An 18,829-nucleotide genomic window follows, 5' to 3' on the forward strand; every position below is an offset into this window, starting at 1 on the left:
ATTCAGCATATCAAAGAACCCCAAGGTTTCAATTTTTGTTAAAATCAAACTAAGTTTAATTTTGGACCCTTTGGACCTTAATGTAGACCAATTTGAAAACAGGACCAAAAATTAAGAATCTACTTACACAGTTAGATTCGGCATATTAAAGAACCCCAATTATTCAATTTTGATGAAATCAAACAAAGTTTAATTTTGGACCCTTTGGGCCCCTTTTTCCTTAACTGTTGGGACCAAAACTCCCAAAATCAATACCAACCTTCCTTTCATAGTCATAAACCTTGTGTTTAAATTTCATAGATTTCTATTTACTTATACTAACGCTATGGTGCGAAAAACCAAGAAAAATGCTTATTTGGGTCCCTTTTGGGCCCCTAATTCCTAAACTGTTGGAACAGAAACTCCCAAAATCAATACCAACCTTCCTTTTGTGGTCATAAACATTGTGTTCAAATTTCATTGATTTCTATTTACTTTAACTAAAGTTATTGTGCGAAAACCAAGAATAATGCTTATTTGGGCCCTTTTTCGGCCCCTAATTCCTAAACTGTTGAAACCAAAACTCCCAAAATCAATCCCAACCTTTCTTTTGTGGTCATAAACTTTGTGTCAAAATTTCATAGATTTCTATTAACTTAAACTAAAGTTATAGTGCGAAAACCAAGAAAATGCTTATTTGGGCCCTTTTTGGCCCCTAATTCCTAAAATGTTGGGACCAAAACTCCCAAAATCAATACCAGCCTTCCTTTTATGGTCATAAACCTTGTGTTAAAATTTCATAGATTTCTATTCACTTTTACTAAAGTTAGAGTGCGAAAACTAAAAGTATTCGGACGACGACGACGCCAACGTGATAGCAATATACGACGAAATTTTTTTCAAAATTTGCGGTCGTATAAAAACTAGAAAGGAGTTGTCATCCTAAGCAAAAGACATTGATAAAGGTTTCTCTCGAGCTAAAAACATCAGGCGAGATATTCAAAAGTTCTTCAATTGAGGCAATTTGTGTTATAACAAATACAAATGCAGACAGAAGATGATCTCTTGACAATAACTGGGACAGGATTTCTTTTAAAAAGATTTATCCTTTTATATAAATGTAAGTCTTCTTACTTTTTATAGCTATTATAGAGATCTTTTAATAGATTAACATAACCGCTGTTTCATGTGGAGCAGAATCAGCTCACCTTACCGGAGTTCATGAGATTACTCCAGATTTTTAGTGTGGTCATGTTGGTCATTCTTAAAACGTCTATGTTGTGCTTTGTACACTTTTTGTCCTTCGTTTTTTTTTTGTTTTTTTTTTACATTTTTGAATGTCCATTGGGGTATCTTTTTCTCTTTGTCAAACAATGTTGTCAACACACAGTAATAAATAAAGAAACAAACTAACTTATCATTCTTTTATTCTATCAAAATAAACTATATATATATTTGTAACTAATCATAACTAATTAACCTATTGATAATAGATTTCTATATAAATTATGCAGAAAATGAAAATGAATTAAATATAAATGATTCAATAGCAAACGTCTTTTGTATCATGAAAGACTTCTTTTACTATAAGTACAATGATCATTATATTGTTTACAATATCATTATATGTATTAATTTCGATATGAAGTAACCTTGGACTAAAACCTATTTGTTTATTAGGAAAAACCAATGCCAAAATTCTATGAACTTGCTTAATGGTTATAATATTCTTCATCTTGCTATTACATGCTTTTTAATAAACTTAATTATCTATAATATCAAATAAATTCAGTTATTTTTCTTTATTTTCATTGTCTATAATTCCCAGTTAAAAATTATTCAGTATAAACTTTTAATTCTTTTAAGGGTAATAACAAAATAAATATAACAAAACCTTGTAAAGTCATTAAAAATGTTCTCAAAGATATGTTTGTGTTTCTTAAATAAAAATAAAATGGAATGTTTAATTTTACATTGAACAATGTAATTTGGTTCATGATTGAGTAATTGCAAAAAAGTAATAAAACTAAGAATCTTACAAAACGAATTCATTCACTTACACAACAGCATTCCTTAAACTTATCTTCTATCATATAAATTATTATATTACATTATCACTTCTAATAAGAAAACTTAACAATTAAACAAGGTTAACAATATGGAAAGACTAAATTCGTATACAGATTGTGACACATATGCCTCTGTGTTGATATCAATAATTAAAGATCAATGTCAAAGGCCTTTCAGTGTAATTGTAAGACAGTCATAATATTTTATTTAAAAAAATACATTGAAGTTTACTTGTATATGATATGTTATTATACTTAAGTTCAGATTGTCAATTTCAACAGCTTATTTGACAATCATTTTATCTGCATATGCACCTGCAGTTTACCAGGCACACATTTATAAATAAATCATATATTCATGTACTGGGGAAATGATTCTGCTACTGCTGGTTCACTTAGTTGTGAAGTTTATCATCAATCCAGTTACATGTAAATAAATTTAGTTCTTATAAGAATTTACTATAAGTATACTAATTTTGAATAATTAACATAAATTGTGACCCATCTGTTTCAAAAATAGCAAAATAAACTATTTGCAAGATCATAATAGTGATCATAAAATACTTCATTTGAAGTCAAGAATTTCCCTTTGGTATATTTCACCACTTTTTTTTGCCAACAGTAGCAATGATATCAATAAATTATAGCTATGTCATGCCAATTTTAGGATTTCCTAGAACAAACTTTAAATCTCAAATATGGTACAGGTTTCTATGAAAAGGTTTTTAATGTTTATTTTCATAGAAATTTTGTGAATAAACAAACTGTTTGCAAGATCATAGTTGTTATTATCAGTAACTAATACATCTGAAAACAGTGAGTAATAATGCTAAAAATAAAGAGAATGTGAACTGAAAAACTTCCTCCAATAATAACAATAAGCCCCAACCAGCCTTGTCTTGCCTAAGGATCTCCAGATAAAGTTTAATTTGACTTTGAAAAGAATTACATGTGTTTCAATTGAATTATTACTTTTCTTCTTTTTTGTCATTGTTTTCATTCTTTATTTTCATCCAACAAAGTGATATGACCACAAATGACTAAGCTATAATTATTTAAAAAGACTACAAACATCCATTCAAAGCAAAGGAAAGTATAAAATAACTGTGACAAAATTTATAAAATTATTAAAAATGTTTTTGGTCATCCAATAAAATTATTGCTATCAACAATAACAAATGATCTGTATATAAAATAAATGATACAAAAATACAGGTGACAAAAACACAATTTTAATAGCTAAAAAATGAAAAATATATTTATAAGAACACAATTTCTTTGTGAGTATGTCAATTTTGTGTAACAATTGTCTCTGTACAGCAAAGCTAGTAAAAACCCTTTCAAGATTCTTTTCACCCTTATCATAGTTTAAGTGTGTAGTTTTGACATTACCACACTATAAAGCTGGAGGAATTTGTTTCCATTATAAGGCTAGGCAGAAAATTTTGTATTTTGAATATTAAGCTTCTCAAGTTTCTTTTTATACTAAAGCGCCTCAGCTGCTAATAAATGGACAGTCAAGATGGCAGCAAATCCAGTTTTCATAACATTTATTTTTGTTATTGTTAGAGCAATTAAAAGGGCCAGAACACATTATATAAGAGGATATTGTCAAGATTAAACTCGACCTCCATTTTGTATTCAGAAACAAAAAATTGAAATAATCAGTCAATGGTTCTATAAAATTAAAGCACATTACAGATTATGTGGACCATTCTTCATAATGAAGAACGTGAAAATACCAATATCAACCTTGACCTCTTTTGAAAAGAATTGACTAAAATGTTTGCACAAACAAAGTTTGGAGAGCCCACCTACCAGCAAGTCCACCCTCCTACAGTATAACCTCAAATCAATTACAAGATTTTATATATAAAATCCAGTTAGAAACAGCATGTTTTATATGTTTTATACATAAGTTAATAGACCTTTTTGACCTATGCAGATTGGTACTAATTTCAAATTAACATACTTCTGATGGACCCTGTATTTAGTATTGCTTTAAGGACATACATTTGAACTATACTACTACCCGTATTATAGGAAAGGATTTCTATATTTTTGGTAAACAGTTTTGTATTTAAAATGTAATACTCATATATAAGAGATGTAGAGTGTTTAAGGTTTGGTATTTGTCTCATCAAAAAAACAATGCTGCAGAATTTCTCACCGGAAACAACAATGTCTGAATACATAAATACGTTAACATCATTTATATAATGTTTTAACATACCAAATTAAAGAATAAAAACACTCTGTAATAAAAACAATATGAAAGTATATTAAAATTGTACTAAAAATAACATTACCCCTATTGTAAACGTTGTACTATAAAAAAAAACACACATTTTATTTCACATAACAATATAAGCTATTTTCCACCAATAAATCTTAATGAATTGGGTATCAGGGTTTAAGAATGGAATTTTCATTCCTGTTTCAATATTACTTATTTAAATAGTATCTATATCCATACAATTTTTAGGTAATGACAAAAAAAGTTTAATAAAAAAGCTAAAAATATTTACTAAAAATCTAACTATGAATACTGAATAAAACTGTAAAAAAAAAAGCTAACAAACTCATTCTACTACTGAATAATAAAACATTTTTAATTTTAAAACAGAAAGCAAAATTGCTATTAAAAAAAAATTGCTGATATAAAAAGATTTTGATTTAAATTAACTTTTAATGCTGAAATAGATTTTTAGGTAACAAGCATTCATAAAAACTAAAACAAATCATTAAAATTATCTGATTCATTTGTTAACAAGATGCTTCCTAGATGAAAACAAATTGTGATTCTCCTACTTTTATTAGTATCATTATTAAATCAATAAAATCAGTAATATCTTCATTGACTATATTTTTGTTTATCAGAAACAGCATATTAAAATTTCAAAAGCATTGATTTAAAGGTTCATAAATTATTGCACAGAATCAACAAGTGTATGTACAATCCTAAATCAATACACAGTTTTTATGTTGGAAAACTCTGCACAAAATAGGAAAGTCTCATCAAAATAAACAGCACTTACTATTTTTCTTTGTGGTTTAACAACTATTATTACATAAGCATGTAGAGGTAGCAAGTTTAAATGGTTAAGATAAAGTCATTCAAACAAAAGCATTCTTCTAAAAAAATATTACAGTTACACAGACATAAAATTTCTTTCTGCAAGATGGTTCATGTTGCAGCTATTAATATTTATTTATTCATTTTAAATTTTCAAACCATCTTAAGAGTTTAAAAAGTTAAACTTCAATTTAAATATTTTTATGAGTGAAAATAAGTATAAAAGCTAACAACTATGAAAGACATAACACATGTATGGCTTCAATCACTGTTACAATCATGAATATCATGATTAGTGGTCATCAGCCAACGGCAGTAATATAGAAAACAAAGGCAGCAATAAGTACATAAATAAATATCCCTCTATAAAAATAGTACTTTATCTCTTTCAATATTTCGTAATATTCATATATCAACAAAAGAGATATTACTGTGATGTTGATCTACTGATCTTTTTCATTGGAATGTCATCCATTGCACCTTGTCTTATTAAAACATGGCTGCTGTTTTTTCTTCCAGATGGCATACCTGAACCTGGTGTTGGTTCATCTGAATCCTTAGTTACAGCAGGTACATTTTCTGGCTCATTACTCTTATTTGGTACACAAAATGTGTCTCCAAATTCTTCAGGTGATATGACAGTTATACCCTTTGTACTACTGGTTCCCTCAGCATATACTGGAAGACTGGAACCTTTCTGTAATAATGGTCTGTTTTCAACCTCATCTTCTTCAAACACAGTATCCATTACATTAGATATTTGGGATGTAATGTTGTGTCTATCATCAGTGGGAGATATGTCTACAGTAGCTGACCTGGCCTTGGGCTTACCTAACCTTGTTTGATTTCCTCTCCTAAAACAAATGTCTGAGTCTTCCTCCGACCAGGATAATGCCCTCTCTGGCATGGTTCTGATAGATTTCATTCTCTGTAGTCTCATGTTACTACACCTTTTATTTTGTAAATGCTGCATCATAGAGAACTTGGTATGTTTAGCCATATTTCTGTCAAACATGCCTTGGGGTATCTGAAAATATACCAGGACAAATCAGAAAGACAGCAATAAAACAAAATTTAACATTGAGAATTCCTAAATTTATTGCTGGGCATCATGGAATTATTGGACAAAAAACAATTGTGTGAGATTTATGAAATTAAAGATTATATATATTACTAGCACAAATTACACAAATTTATCATTCCAAAGTCCAACCAATCACATTTCTCTTAAAGATAAATTAAAGCATACTTCTAATTCCTCTTTTTTTGAGTGAATTGTTAGATGACAAAGCATGAAGAGCATTATTCTTTGTTCGAATATTATGTAAAATAAAACAAAACGTTCTTTTATAACAACACAAAAAGCAAAATAAAAGTATATTTGAAATAGTCATCATTTCAAATGAATAAGCTCAATTACCATGATACTGCAATATGTTGATATTTAGTATCATCTCATTTGCAAGAAGATACATGATGTACAAGGCAAACACAATAGACCTGCAGTATGTTGAGCATATTAACTTCATACAGGAGAGTACCTGTAGTTAGTCACATTTATGATATTAAAATGGTGTAAGCAAGAGCTTTTTTTGTAAATGCAAGATAAAACACATTGAGAAAATGTAAGCATTTTTAATCAATTATTTATTTGGCTTATTTAGATTAAAAGCATCTCATCAAACCATTTAAGGGTTAGTTGAAATATTCAATCATATTTACAAAATGTGGTTGAAAAAACAGTTTTTCCTTATTCTGAAATAATAAAAAAATATAACTAAATGCGTATAATTTTTCATAAAGGAATGGGACAGTTGTCTTTTTAACAACATAAAATACTTGTTCTAAGATTGTAGCAAAATTTAAGAAGAAAATATAATATTTTGTTCAAAAAATAATTATGGATGTATATTGTAGCACGAAATAAAGAAATAGCCACTAGATTAACAACAAAGAGAGCTATATTCTTCATGAGATAGATATTGAAAATATTCATCATTCATCTGCAAAAAAGTAAAATTTTAAATAGAATTAAACACATACAATCATGCAAATATAGCAATAAGGGGGAGAACGATCTTACCGCTGAACAAAATCTCTGGCCTACTTCAATTTTTGGCTTGAAATTAAGAAATTCATAAATCAGACAAATTATTATAATTGTACTTTCATTTAGTATATAAAATCATTTACTAAATGGAGCCCCACAAATTTTCATAATATAATTGGTTTTTTTTACTTTCTCAGTGATCTTTCCTATAATGGTATACTATTTTATAACTCTACACACTCCTTTATAAATGTGAGATTTCAGAATGATATCATATCCTTAATTCACCTTTTCTACTTCAAATATTGCACTGAAATAGCAAAATGCCTTTCCAAGGTTCGGAACCTGATATTCAGCTGGATTTTAAAGTTCCAAAAACTAATAATATAAAATGCAGCAGAAGTTTATTTAACTGCACAATGTAAATTCATTTTTGGCCTCAGTGACAGTAGTCTAAGTAACTCCAGTATCATAAGCTAGTCAACACTGAGATTAATGTTGTGAGTTCATATCCTGCAAATGGCAGGTGAACTTGTCTCTAATCTTAATTGAATAGGACTGTCAGTTTTCCTATCAAAGGTTGATGATTTTCTCCTGACACTGGCTTTCTCCATCCATTCCCATGAAATAGAAAAAAATTGCTGAAACTGGCATTAAACACTAATCAACTAAAGAATTTTTGTTTTTCAGTAATAAATGATTTTCATTGTTCATGAAGTTATATTCATAAAAAATTATTCAATTATGATATGCAATATTTACCATTCTACTATGAGTAGCATGTGATTCCAGTAGTTTTCTTAAATCTGATGGAGTTGGTGAATCGTTGGATTTTATTCTAAGTCTTACACCTAAAATTATATAATATAACCAATTAAAATAGGACACCTAAAAGTATAACAAAAGTTAGTACTACGCCTGAAAGAATATTGATAGGTGTGTCCTTTTTTTAATATCAGGGCCTAGTACTTATATAACTGTCAGTGAATTATTGACAAATATGGCCTGCTAAAATAACTGTTAGTAAATCATTAATATAGGTGGCCAACATAAATAACTTTCAGTGAATAACTGATATACATATATATGTGGCCAACAAAAATAACTGTCAGTGAATTATTCATAAATGTGGCCTACTAAAATAACTGATATATTAGTGGCCAACACAAATAACCGTCAGTAAATTTTTTATATGTTAGCTATAGGCATTCTTCAATAACTGTCAGTGAATATTAAAATGCTATCGTTGGCATTCTACAATAACAGTCAGTGAATAAGAAGAAATATTGTGGGATTTACAATTACTGTCAGTGAATTAAAAATGATATCTTTGGCATTTTACAATAACTGTCAGTGAATTAGAAGTGATATCTTTGGCATTCTACAATAACTGTCAGTGAATTAGAAGTGATATCTTTGGCATTTTACAATAACTGTCAGTGAATTAGAAGTGATATCTTTGGCATTCTACAATAACTGTCAGTGAATTAGAAGTGATATCTTTGGCATTTTACAATAACTGTCAGTGGATTAGAAGTGATATCTTTGGCATTCTACAATAACTGTCAGTGAAATATAATTGATATCTTTGTCATTCTACACTAACTGTCAGTGAATTATAATTGATATCTTTGTCATTCTACACTAACTGTCAGTGAATTATAATTGATATCTTTGCCATTCTACACTAACTGTCAGTGAATTATAATTGATATCTTTGTCATTCTACACTAACTGTCAGTGAATTATAATTGATATCTTTGCCATTATACACTAACTGTCAGTGAATTATAATTGATATCTTTGTCATTCTACACAAACTGTCAGTGAATTATAATTGATATCTTTGCCATTCTACACTAACTGTCAGTGAATTATAATTGATATCTTTTTCATTCTACACTAACTGTCAGTGAGTTATTGATGACCTTGGCATTGTACTGTCAGTTATTATTTGATTGACATATTTACCTGTTTCTTCCTCTTCCTCTTGAGGCTCCTCGGCATCTGTGCCACTGGCTAACTTCAGTAACATGGCAGAACTATCTATTTTACGCCTGGTGTGAAAAGTTAGAAATGCATTAATAACGTTCAACCTTTGGATTTATCAGTATGGGTCAACTTTGAAATTTGAGAATTATACAAGCATGGTTTCGTTTTTTAATTTGTATACATTTCAAGATTTAGAAATATCAGAATGAATTAACAATATGTATTTAACATCACTGATGAAGTTTATCTATTATCCAAAATTTCTTGAAACTGATATTAATGATCCAGCGCTGTCAGAAGAAATTTGTTGACTAATATCTAGACATTTGATATATATATATAATAAAAACTATAACACAAGGTTCCATACATTTTGGCCATTACAGCTTTCTTCACCCCAATTGAATTCCGACATTAAAACAATAATATAGGTTTGATACATAACTGGTACATCAAAATAACATCTTTGATGTTTATTTGAAGTGCTTTTTCCTTTTTCCTACTTTTTTTTCTCCATCTGATAACATGTGTATACAGTTTCAGTTCGTTCAGCTCCAATTTTTTTTTTTTTTTTAATCCAGAATCCTTCTTTAATTTTATTGTGGCAAGTTTCTTTGATAAATACTTTTTATATTGATGTGATATTTAAATTGGATTGGTTAGGTTGTATGAAGTAGTTTGCTACTGAATTATATGTTTTGTTTTTTTCTTATTTTTGAAAGTTATGACAGAATATACACAACAATGAATTAACTTATTTTAACACAAACAAGAGTGCACACGCTGAAATGTCTAGCCTTCTTTACTAATCATTGATATGATGTTAATAGTCCTAAGTACAAGGCTTTATTAAAAACTGTCACATAAACTTAACATAAACCAAGATAACTAAACAAAGACCAATGAACCATGAAAATGAAGTCAAGGTCAGATAAACCATGCCAGGCAGACATGTACAGCTAACAATGCTTACATACAACAAATATAGTAGACCTATTACTTATAGTTTAAGAAAAATAGACCAAAACACAAAAATTTAACACTGAGCAATGAACCGTGAATTTGATGTCGAGGTCATATAGATCATAAAATATTTCCATACACCAAATATAGCTGAGCTATGGCATATAGTATCAGATAAAAAGACCAAAACTCAAAAACTTAACTTTGACCACTCAACCATGAAAATGAGGTCAAGGTCAGATGACATCTGCCCGCTAGACATGTACACCTTACGATCAATCCATACAACAAATATAGTAGATCTATTGCATAAAATATGAGAAAAACAGACCAAAACACAAAAACCTAACTATAACCACTCGACCATGAAAATGAGGTCAAGGTCAGATGACATCTGCCCGCTAGACATGAACACCTTACAATCATTCCATACAACAAATATAGTAGATCTATTGCATAAAGTATGAGAAAAACAGACCAAAACACAAAAACTTAACTATAACCACTGAACCATGAAAATGAGGTCAAGGTCAGATGACACCTGCCAGTTGGACATGTACACCTTACAGTCCTTCCATATGTCGAATATACAAGCCCTATTGCTTATAGTATCTGAGATATGGACTTGACCACCAAAACTTAACCTTGTTCACTGATCCATGAAATGAGGTTGAGGTCAAGTGAAAACTGTCTGACGGGCATGAGGACCTTGCAAGGTACGCACATACCAAATATAATTATCCTATTACTTATAATAAGAGAGAATTCAACATTACAAAAAATCTGAACTTTTTTTTCAAGTGGTCACTGAACCATGAAAATGAGGTCAAGGACATTTGACATGTGACTGACGGAAACTTCGTAACATGAGGCATCTATATACAAAGTATGAAGCATCCAGGTTTTCCACCTTCTAAAATATAAAGCTTTAAAAAAGTTAGCTAACGCCGCCGTAGCCACCGCCGTAGCCGCCGCCGCCAGATCACTATCCCTATGTCACGCTTTCTGCAACAAAAGTTGCAGGCTCGACAATAAAAATAACTATCATATATGTATCATTTATAAGTTTGATGGAAATGTTTTTTGAAACTTTTTTTCAGAATTGTTTAAAGGAATTATTTTCTTTGAAATATTTTTTTTTTCTATATTTAAAAACAATACCATGTTGGTTTTGAATCAAAGCAAATTTTTTTTTAGGCATATACCCTAAAGCAGAGGGGACATGTTAAAGTTTAACTTTGAAATTGATGGAAATTTTTCTAGTTGTTTCTCAAAATACAACTTACATATCCTCTGATTTATCTGGCATATTTGTGGCACCACATAGATGAAGATTTCTGTAATGCTCTCTGAAATAATAAATAAATTAAAATGTCAGTTTATGTTAATAAAATAGCTATCAAAGGTACCAGTCTGATAATTTAATATGTCAGATGCCCATTTCTTCTACATAAGACTCATCAGTGAGGCTCAGTTCAAAATAGTTATAAAGCCAAACAAGTACAAAGTTGAAAAGCATTGAGGACCCAAAATTACAAAAAGTTGAGCCAGCTAAGGTAATGAAAATATATAACAAAATGAAATCTTTTAATTGTATCCAACATTTTCTGCCGAAATCATAGAAATATCATTTGCTGTTCAGAAAATGAGCTGGTTTTTTATATCACATATCCTAGATTTTATCTGTAAACCTAAAAAAATAATTTTAAGGAATTATATAGTATGGTGAAAATGATGATGATGGTTTGAAGTTTAACATCCAAAGGCAAACATCACAAATGTGATATGAAAATGAACCCTGTCTTGAACTACATCAATACTTGGAGCAGAATTTTGAATATGCATGTTCACAAGGTAACTGTCAGCAAAAAGACATGTCACCTAACTAGGATATATTATTCAGACTCTGTAACAATCAGTACTAGAGGAGAAACAGCAAGTTTAGTAAAACATGTCCATAGAAGAGCAACCAAACAACATAAAAATATAAGAACATTTATGGATGTTAACCTCCATATGCTTGCTTCAATGCACAGATTTTCTACATCCAACAAAGAATTCCACTCAAACATATTTAAAACAAGAAAGCACATGGTACAATAACTCACCTGGTAGAAATTCATGTTGCTAAACTACAATATTAAATCCTACTAATGTTATTACATAAAGGTGTAATACCACCAAATCATGGTACGTCACATCCAGTTGCATACTAAAGTAGGTCTAAAAAAATATTCCCTTGAATTTGACCGTTGTAGGTAATTAATCCTACATTTTATTGCAGTAAAACTATTTCTGAGTCATAAACATATGTCTTGGGTATTTCAAAACACCATTATTTTTTATTTGTGATTTAAATAGAAAATTTTGAAATCTTAAGGTTACATGGTGACTAAACCTTGTACACAGATAGAATAAGGGGAGAAATTTGATTGGTTAATTTCCAATGATGGTTATTTTCTTATATGCAATGAAATGTTATGTGAAACTTTTTCTACAGAACTGGACAGGATAAAACTTAACTAATGTGAAGTATTTCTTTATTTGAAACAAAGATAAATTCTATACAATTTTTTGAAAAGTGCAAATTTAACAAAGACTAATAGGGGAAAATCAATGGTGGTATTACACCTAATATGGGAAGCTGTACATGCACCTACGGCCTTGTGAGTAATATCATGTGTTAAAATTTCTTGCTATTTAAGTGAAATAATACAAAAAATGAAATATTCTGAGTGGATTGAGTCTCTAAATCACATTTTATGAGAAAATTGTCTTGAAATAGGACTGTACCATGAATATTCAGTTGACAGAACAAGCCATACTAAGTGCATATATTTATTTCTTTGGAGGGGGTGGGCTTTTTCTCCTTATTTCTTATATTTTGCTATGATATAACATTTCCCTGGGTAATACTAAAATAAATATATAGTTATAAGTAGATGAAATTATTTTTAATGTTGTAACGACAAGTTATTCACTAAAAGAGAAGCCTTTTATGTCCCTCTTTGGAATGCGGCGTAAATTAAATTTTTACGTAAGGACTTATTGAAACCTCCTTGGAGACAGTAAACTTTTATATGGATTGTTCATTCTGCTAAAATGCTTCAATTACTCATTTCTTATAACATTTATACCATAAATGAGTGAAAGTTACCCCATTATTTTTATTTATTGGCCTGAAAAGTTAAAATTTTGAGGAAATGAGAGGTATAACTTGACCCAAAGAGACCTTATAAAGTATACAAAGAGGTTTATTAGTGGTATTTTATCTTCCTAAATTCATCTTGTGTATCATTTTCAACTGTTTGTAGGCAGATAAGATAGATATTTGATCATTTATTGGTCCACACTCTATTCTATCTTGATGCGGCTTGGTTTGGATTTGTCGAAGAAATTTTCCTTGAATCGCTGTAGATGTCGTCTTTCAATATACTAGATTTTTCTCAAACTATTGAACTGATTATGACAAAACTTGACAGAAATGCTTGAAATAATCAGTTTTAAAAATGGAAAAAGTCACATTCAGTTTATTGAACAAAAAGGTCTTCTTTAGGTGTAATACCACCAAATCATGGTACGTCACATCCGGTTGCATACGAAAGTAGGTCTAAAAAAATATTCCCTTGAATTTGACCGTTGCAGGTAATTAATCATACATTTTATTGCAGTAAAACTATTTCTGAGTCATAAACATATGTCTTGGGTATTTCAAAACACCATTATTTTTTATTTGTGATTTATATAGAAAATTTTGTAATCTTGAGGTTACATGGTGACTAAACCTTGTACACAGATAGAATAAGGGGAGAAATTTGATTGGTTAATTTCCAATGATGGTTATTTTCTTATATGCAATGAAATGTTATGTGAAACTTTTTCTATAGAACTGGACAGGATAAAACTATACTAATGTGAAGTATTTCTTTATTTGAAACAAAAATAAATTCTACACAATTTTTTGAAAAGTGCAAATTTAACAAAGACTAATAGGGGAAAATCAATGGTGGTATTACACCTAAACTTATTGTTGACCTATGAACTATGAGCATTTAAGGTTAAGGTCAGATGAGTCCTTTCAAATGGTATATTTACCAAGTTCACCTTACAATCAATTCATACACCACATATTAATGATTTATTACTTAAGGTATATGAGAAACTGACCTAATCAGAAAAGCACCTAATAATCTGGCCTTATCTTGGAAACTTAACATATGTGACAGACATTCATACCTTGGAATGATTACAAATTCAAAATACAAAATATTGTTATTAAGCATATAGTACTTACTTCATGACTAATTTCTCATAATACTGTAATAACTCTGATTGATCAAAACCTTCAGGATCATTTAGTAAATACTTCCGTAAATATAAATCTTGAAATCTTTTCATTTTTTCCTGAAAAATTAAACACATAGTTATCATTCACCTCAAATGTACCCTCCCCACTTACTTTCTAAGTGAAATTGTTGATTTCCCAACCCCTAGCATAACTTCAGATTAATCATCTAATATTCAACAATCATATATGTATATACATATTTCTGATTGCAGCTAGTAATCAATATATTTTAAGACCTATCATCTTCTAAATTATTTTTATTTTCCATACATTAGACATTTATGAACAAGGAATGTAGTAAATTGTGTTTACCATTAAATAAAAGTTGCCTTCATGTCCGACTACCTCTTCCATTCCTGCCATCATATGATCTGTTACCTAAAATACATTAGAGATGACATAACAATGAGAACTAATCTACTTCATACAAATAACATACTTATGGTCAGTTCTCAATAGATTATTCCAGAATCTAGTTCTTTTCATATTGTTAAAGAAACTATTTGATTTAAAAATTAGACATTGATTATTTACTGATCTTAACATTCTTGCAATGTGTACACATTTTTTGTGTTGTCTGTAATGTAATGTGATCAAATATTGTACAAACTTTATTACTTTTCATTATGAGCATGCTAACCATGAATCATTTCACTATGATTTGTAACTGCATAGATATGTACCAGATGTCCCTTTTGTTTTACTAAGCCATTTTGTCCAGTTGATCAATAGTTTTTAAAGATTTCTTACTCTGCTTTATTCAGTTATTGTACCTCTTGTGGAGAGTTGTCTTATTGGAAATCATACCACATAACCTTATTTTTATATCAAGAAGATAAACGAAATTACAAATGCTGCATTTCCTCTGAAGTTCATGATGAACAAATCTGTATTATTCAATCTGGTTTTTTTTAACTTTAGCAATATACTTCTATATGACCAGTCCTTACAAATATACAGTAATCATTCTTCTATAAGATAAACATTTTGTCAGTATACATACCTTACAATTCAACTCATCATACATTTTAGGCTCAACATAGGTAGCAAGTTTAACTCTTAATTTGTTCACCAGTGGTTTGATTGTGGCACCCTGAAGTACATAAAAATGACAATCAGTGAGATGTAGTGGAAACTTTATGTTTGTCATATTTGTTTTTCGTAAATTGTTTAATTATAAATTAGGTGGTTAGATTTCAAAATGAATTGTTTCATATTGTTCATGGTTGGACCTTTTATATCCAACTATGCAGTATGGTTATTTTCTAATTGTTGAAGACCTTTAATTGCTTACATCCACTTCATTAAAACTTTGGTGGATAGTTGTCTCATTGGCAATCATACCATATCTTCTTATTTTTTTATTACCTGTAATGGAGACTTACCTGAACAAATACTGAGAACAAGATCACAGTGAGAGTGGTTGTAACAAAAAGATTTTTGGTTTCCGTTGGAAAGTCCTCTGGTTTTAATAAGGCAACAAGTGAAAAACACACTGCACCCCTCAAGCCTCCATAACTCTGTAATTAAAATTAATATATTCAAAATTATTCGCAAAGTTTGCTATATCATTGTAAAATCCTACTGAATGAATATAAGCAATAATAAATGTTTGATGGTATTAATTATTGTGTATGTATAAGTTTCATAACATTTTGATGTGGAAAGAGAAAATAAGAGCAATGAAACAGTAAATTCGATAACTTTTCCATTTGTAAGGGGACATAACTCCAGAATGGTGAAAGCAACATCCCAATTTTTCACTTGATCTATGTTTGGTTGTAATAAGCAATGTGTATAAGTTTTATAACATTTGGTTGAGGCAAAGTTCAGTTAGAATCAGGACACAACATATTCATCTATTTTTTCAGTTATAAAGGGACATAACTTAAGAACAGTGAAAGTGCATAAAACATTTTGCTAAAGAATAAAGTATAGTGACCTAAGAAATAAGTATCTAAAGACTAAATAAAGAAAAACAGATATGTTGAAAACATTATACAAGCCAAAGATTATTATTTATGGAATAACAATGATCATAAAAACATACACTAGTTAAAATAAACACAATCTTACCATGATAAACATTTCATCTAACGTAATTCTTCTAACTCTTGAACGGTCAAATTTATTTATGGCTAGTGAAAATAAATATGTATCTGGAAAAAAAGACTTATATGAAAATATGTCCAGTATATTATAGTTGAAATGATATCTAAGGAGTATTTTTCATATATTGAACGCTCATTTTGGTCTGTTGTTATGCATGCTACTAGTAATTTTTTTCTGCTTTTTCCCTATATAAAACTTTATTTTTAGATTTGTATGTTAGTGAATATTTATTGATTTCATACTGTCTTGGACAAGATTATCATTTTACTACAATCAAATTTTAGATGATGGATACAAAGGAAGCTACAAACTATGTATACTTTTACGTCAAAATCTCTTAATATCAAGCTAAACTTTTAAATTTATAATTCAATGGTCAAGATTTTAGAAATATCACATTTCACAAGATTTGCACATAGAATCTGTTTCTTAACTGATTGTTAGACATGATATGAAGGCAAACTTTATCTTTCTTCTTTTTCAGAAACATGTGGTTTTTTCTATAAGACATCATCAGGCATGTTTGTCTTTTCATAATAAGGTCATACTAGCAATTTCGAAGAAGGCAAGAAAATCTGAAATCATAATAGAATTTTGACCAAGGCAGACCTAGGATCAAATGAACAACACTTGGTTATAAAAAAACATTCAGCTGGTAAAGAAAGGTATCACCTGGCTAAGATGTTTTGAGTTGAGACATTTGATTTTTACAGTTTGTTCTTATATTTGGTGAGCTCTGGCAAAAATATTCAATATGCCCCATTCTTTAGGAGCCTGTAGTTTAATGGTTGTTATTGGTTCATGTCTACCATATGGTCCATATTTGTTTGTTTTGTAATTTTTGTTGTTGAAAATTAGGCTTTTAGTTTTCTTGTTTGAACTGTTTACATTTTTATAGCTTACTATAGGAAATGGTTTTTTCTCATTGTTAAAGGCTGTACAGCTGCCTATAAATGCCTACATCCACTTCTTTCGAACTTTGGTGGATAGTTGTCTTACTGGCATTCATTCCATATCTCTTTATTCTTATAAGAACTAGAATTATCTAATTACTATTTAAACTACACAAAGACCTTGCAGATGCCAATATCATTAAAATGTTTATACTTACAAAAGAATCGTACAATTATACAAAGAAACAATGTCCACAAAATAAACCCTGTCTCCCATCGATGGTTATCTCTCACTAACAACAATCCAAGGAACATAAAAATAATAATTTCTGTCGTTGAGCTGTAATGATAAAATTATTATATTAAATAAAACACTGCAATTATTCAAGATTTTCCAATAATTTTTACTGCTTCTAATAAAATGTATAAGCTTTTCTTAGTTGATGCATGTGTCACAAATAAATACACAGATATAAAATAAAATTCACATGTTTATACATTTATTTTTATGTAGATATAGGTGTAATGTTAACATGATAGTTACTTTTTTTGAAAATCTGACATCGAAACACAGGAATTGTACTATATGAAGAGATAAGAATAAAAGCGCTGAATACCATATAAAGAAAATATTCTGCAGTTATTAAAACACCATCACTTTTTCTCGAATATTAAACTGTCAGAGCAAATCTGGCAAAATTCCCTATTTTCAGTTTTTAAAAGACTGGAATATTTATTTCATTTCTCCAATTACAATCGGATAACAAAAATATATGAACAAACAAACGATTAATAAAAACTGTATTAAATAATGATGGTAGTTATTGATAACAAGTAAGGTACAAAATGCTCTGCAGTAATCTAAACTATGTCAATATAAAGCAATAATTGTTGATTGGGTCTTCAATACCCATACTGTATTTTAATATCTTCTCCCGTCTTGAACATGTTCCAAATTCTATATGTAATTCTAGCCAACTGAGTTTCAGTCACAGAAACCAATAAGAACCAATATTCATTAGGTCATAATTTCAAGATGAAACTAATGTCAAATGAAACTTTAATAAAGCTTTGTACCACCATAAGAAGAAACAACCTGTATGCTGACATGAAACCTTACACTACCCACAACAAACTTTGTACAGAAAAATCTTAATCAAAACAGGAAAGCACAACATTATGTATGCAAAACAACAGCAATGACAATAACTCTTATCTCAAACTATAGATAACAAAAAGTGGAATTCTCGCTACATTGAATACCCATTGGTTGCCTTCAGCTGTTGTCAGCTCTATGGTCGGGTGGTTGTCGCTTTGACACATTCACCATTTCCTTTCTCAATTTTA

The 18,829-nt window shown here is 29.5% G+C and overlaps 1 protein-coding gene across 2 annotated transcripts in view; it reads right to left on the bottom strand.

The window, feature by feature from the left end:
- Nucleotides 1-1,416: 1,416 nt before the first annotated feature.
- The window catches only part of LOC134712393 (Na(+)/H(+) exchanger beta-like), a 45,620-nt gene continuing 28,207 nt past the window's right edge, over nucleotides 1,417-18,829 (bottom strand). The window contains exons 13-23 of one of the 2 annotated variants that reach the window (XM_063573892.1): nucleotides 17,701-17,822; nucleotides 16,554-16,636; nucleotides 15,863-15,997; nucleotides 15,481-15,570; nucleotides 14,790-14,855; nucleotides 14,424-14,533; nucleotides 11,416-11,478; nucleotides 9,146-9,231; nucleotides 7,937-8,025; nucleotides 7,208-7,243; nucleotides 1,417-6,151 (exon numbers count right to left, since the gene is read on the bottom strand). In XM_063573892.1, the coding sequence (XP_063429962.1) occupies nucleotides 5,552-6,151; nucleotides 7,208-7,243; nucleotides 7,937-8,025; nucleotides 9,146-9,231; nucleotides 11,416-11,478; nucleotides 14,424-14,533; nucleotides 14,790-14,855; nucleotides 15,481-15,570; nucleotides 15,863-15,997; nucleotides 16,554-16,636; nucleotides 17,701-17,822 (1,480 nt within the window). In that variant the 3' untranslated portion in view covers nucleotides 1,417-5,551. The remainder of the gene's footprint in view (nucleotides 6,152-7,207; nucleotides 7,244-7,936; nucleotides 8,026-9,145; nucleotides 9,232-11,415; nucleotides 11,479-14,423; nucleotides 14,534-14,789; nucleotides 14,856-15,480; nucleotides 15,571-15,862; nucleotides 15,998-16,553; nucleotides 16,637-17,700; nucleotides 17,823-18,829) is intronic. The other variant, XM_063573893.1, reaches the window with a different exon arrangement.

This window comes from Mytilus trossulus, chromosome 3 (assembly GCF_036588685.1).
Source record: "Mytilus trossulus isolate FHL-02 chromosome 3, PNRI_Mtr1.1.1.hap1, whole genome shotgun sequence".
NCBI lineage: Eukaryota > Metazoa > Mollusca > Bivalvia > Mytilida > Mytilidae > Mytilus > Mytilus trossulus.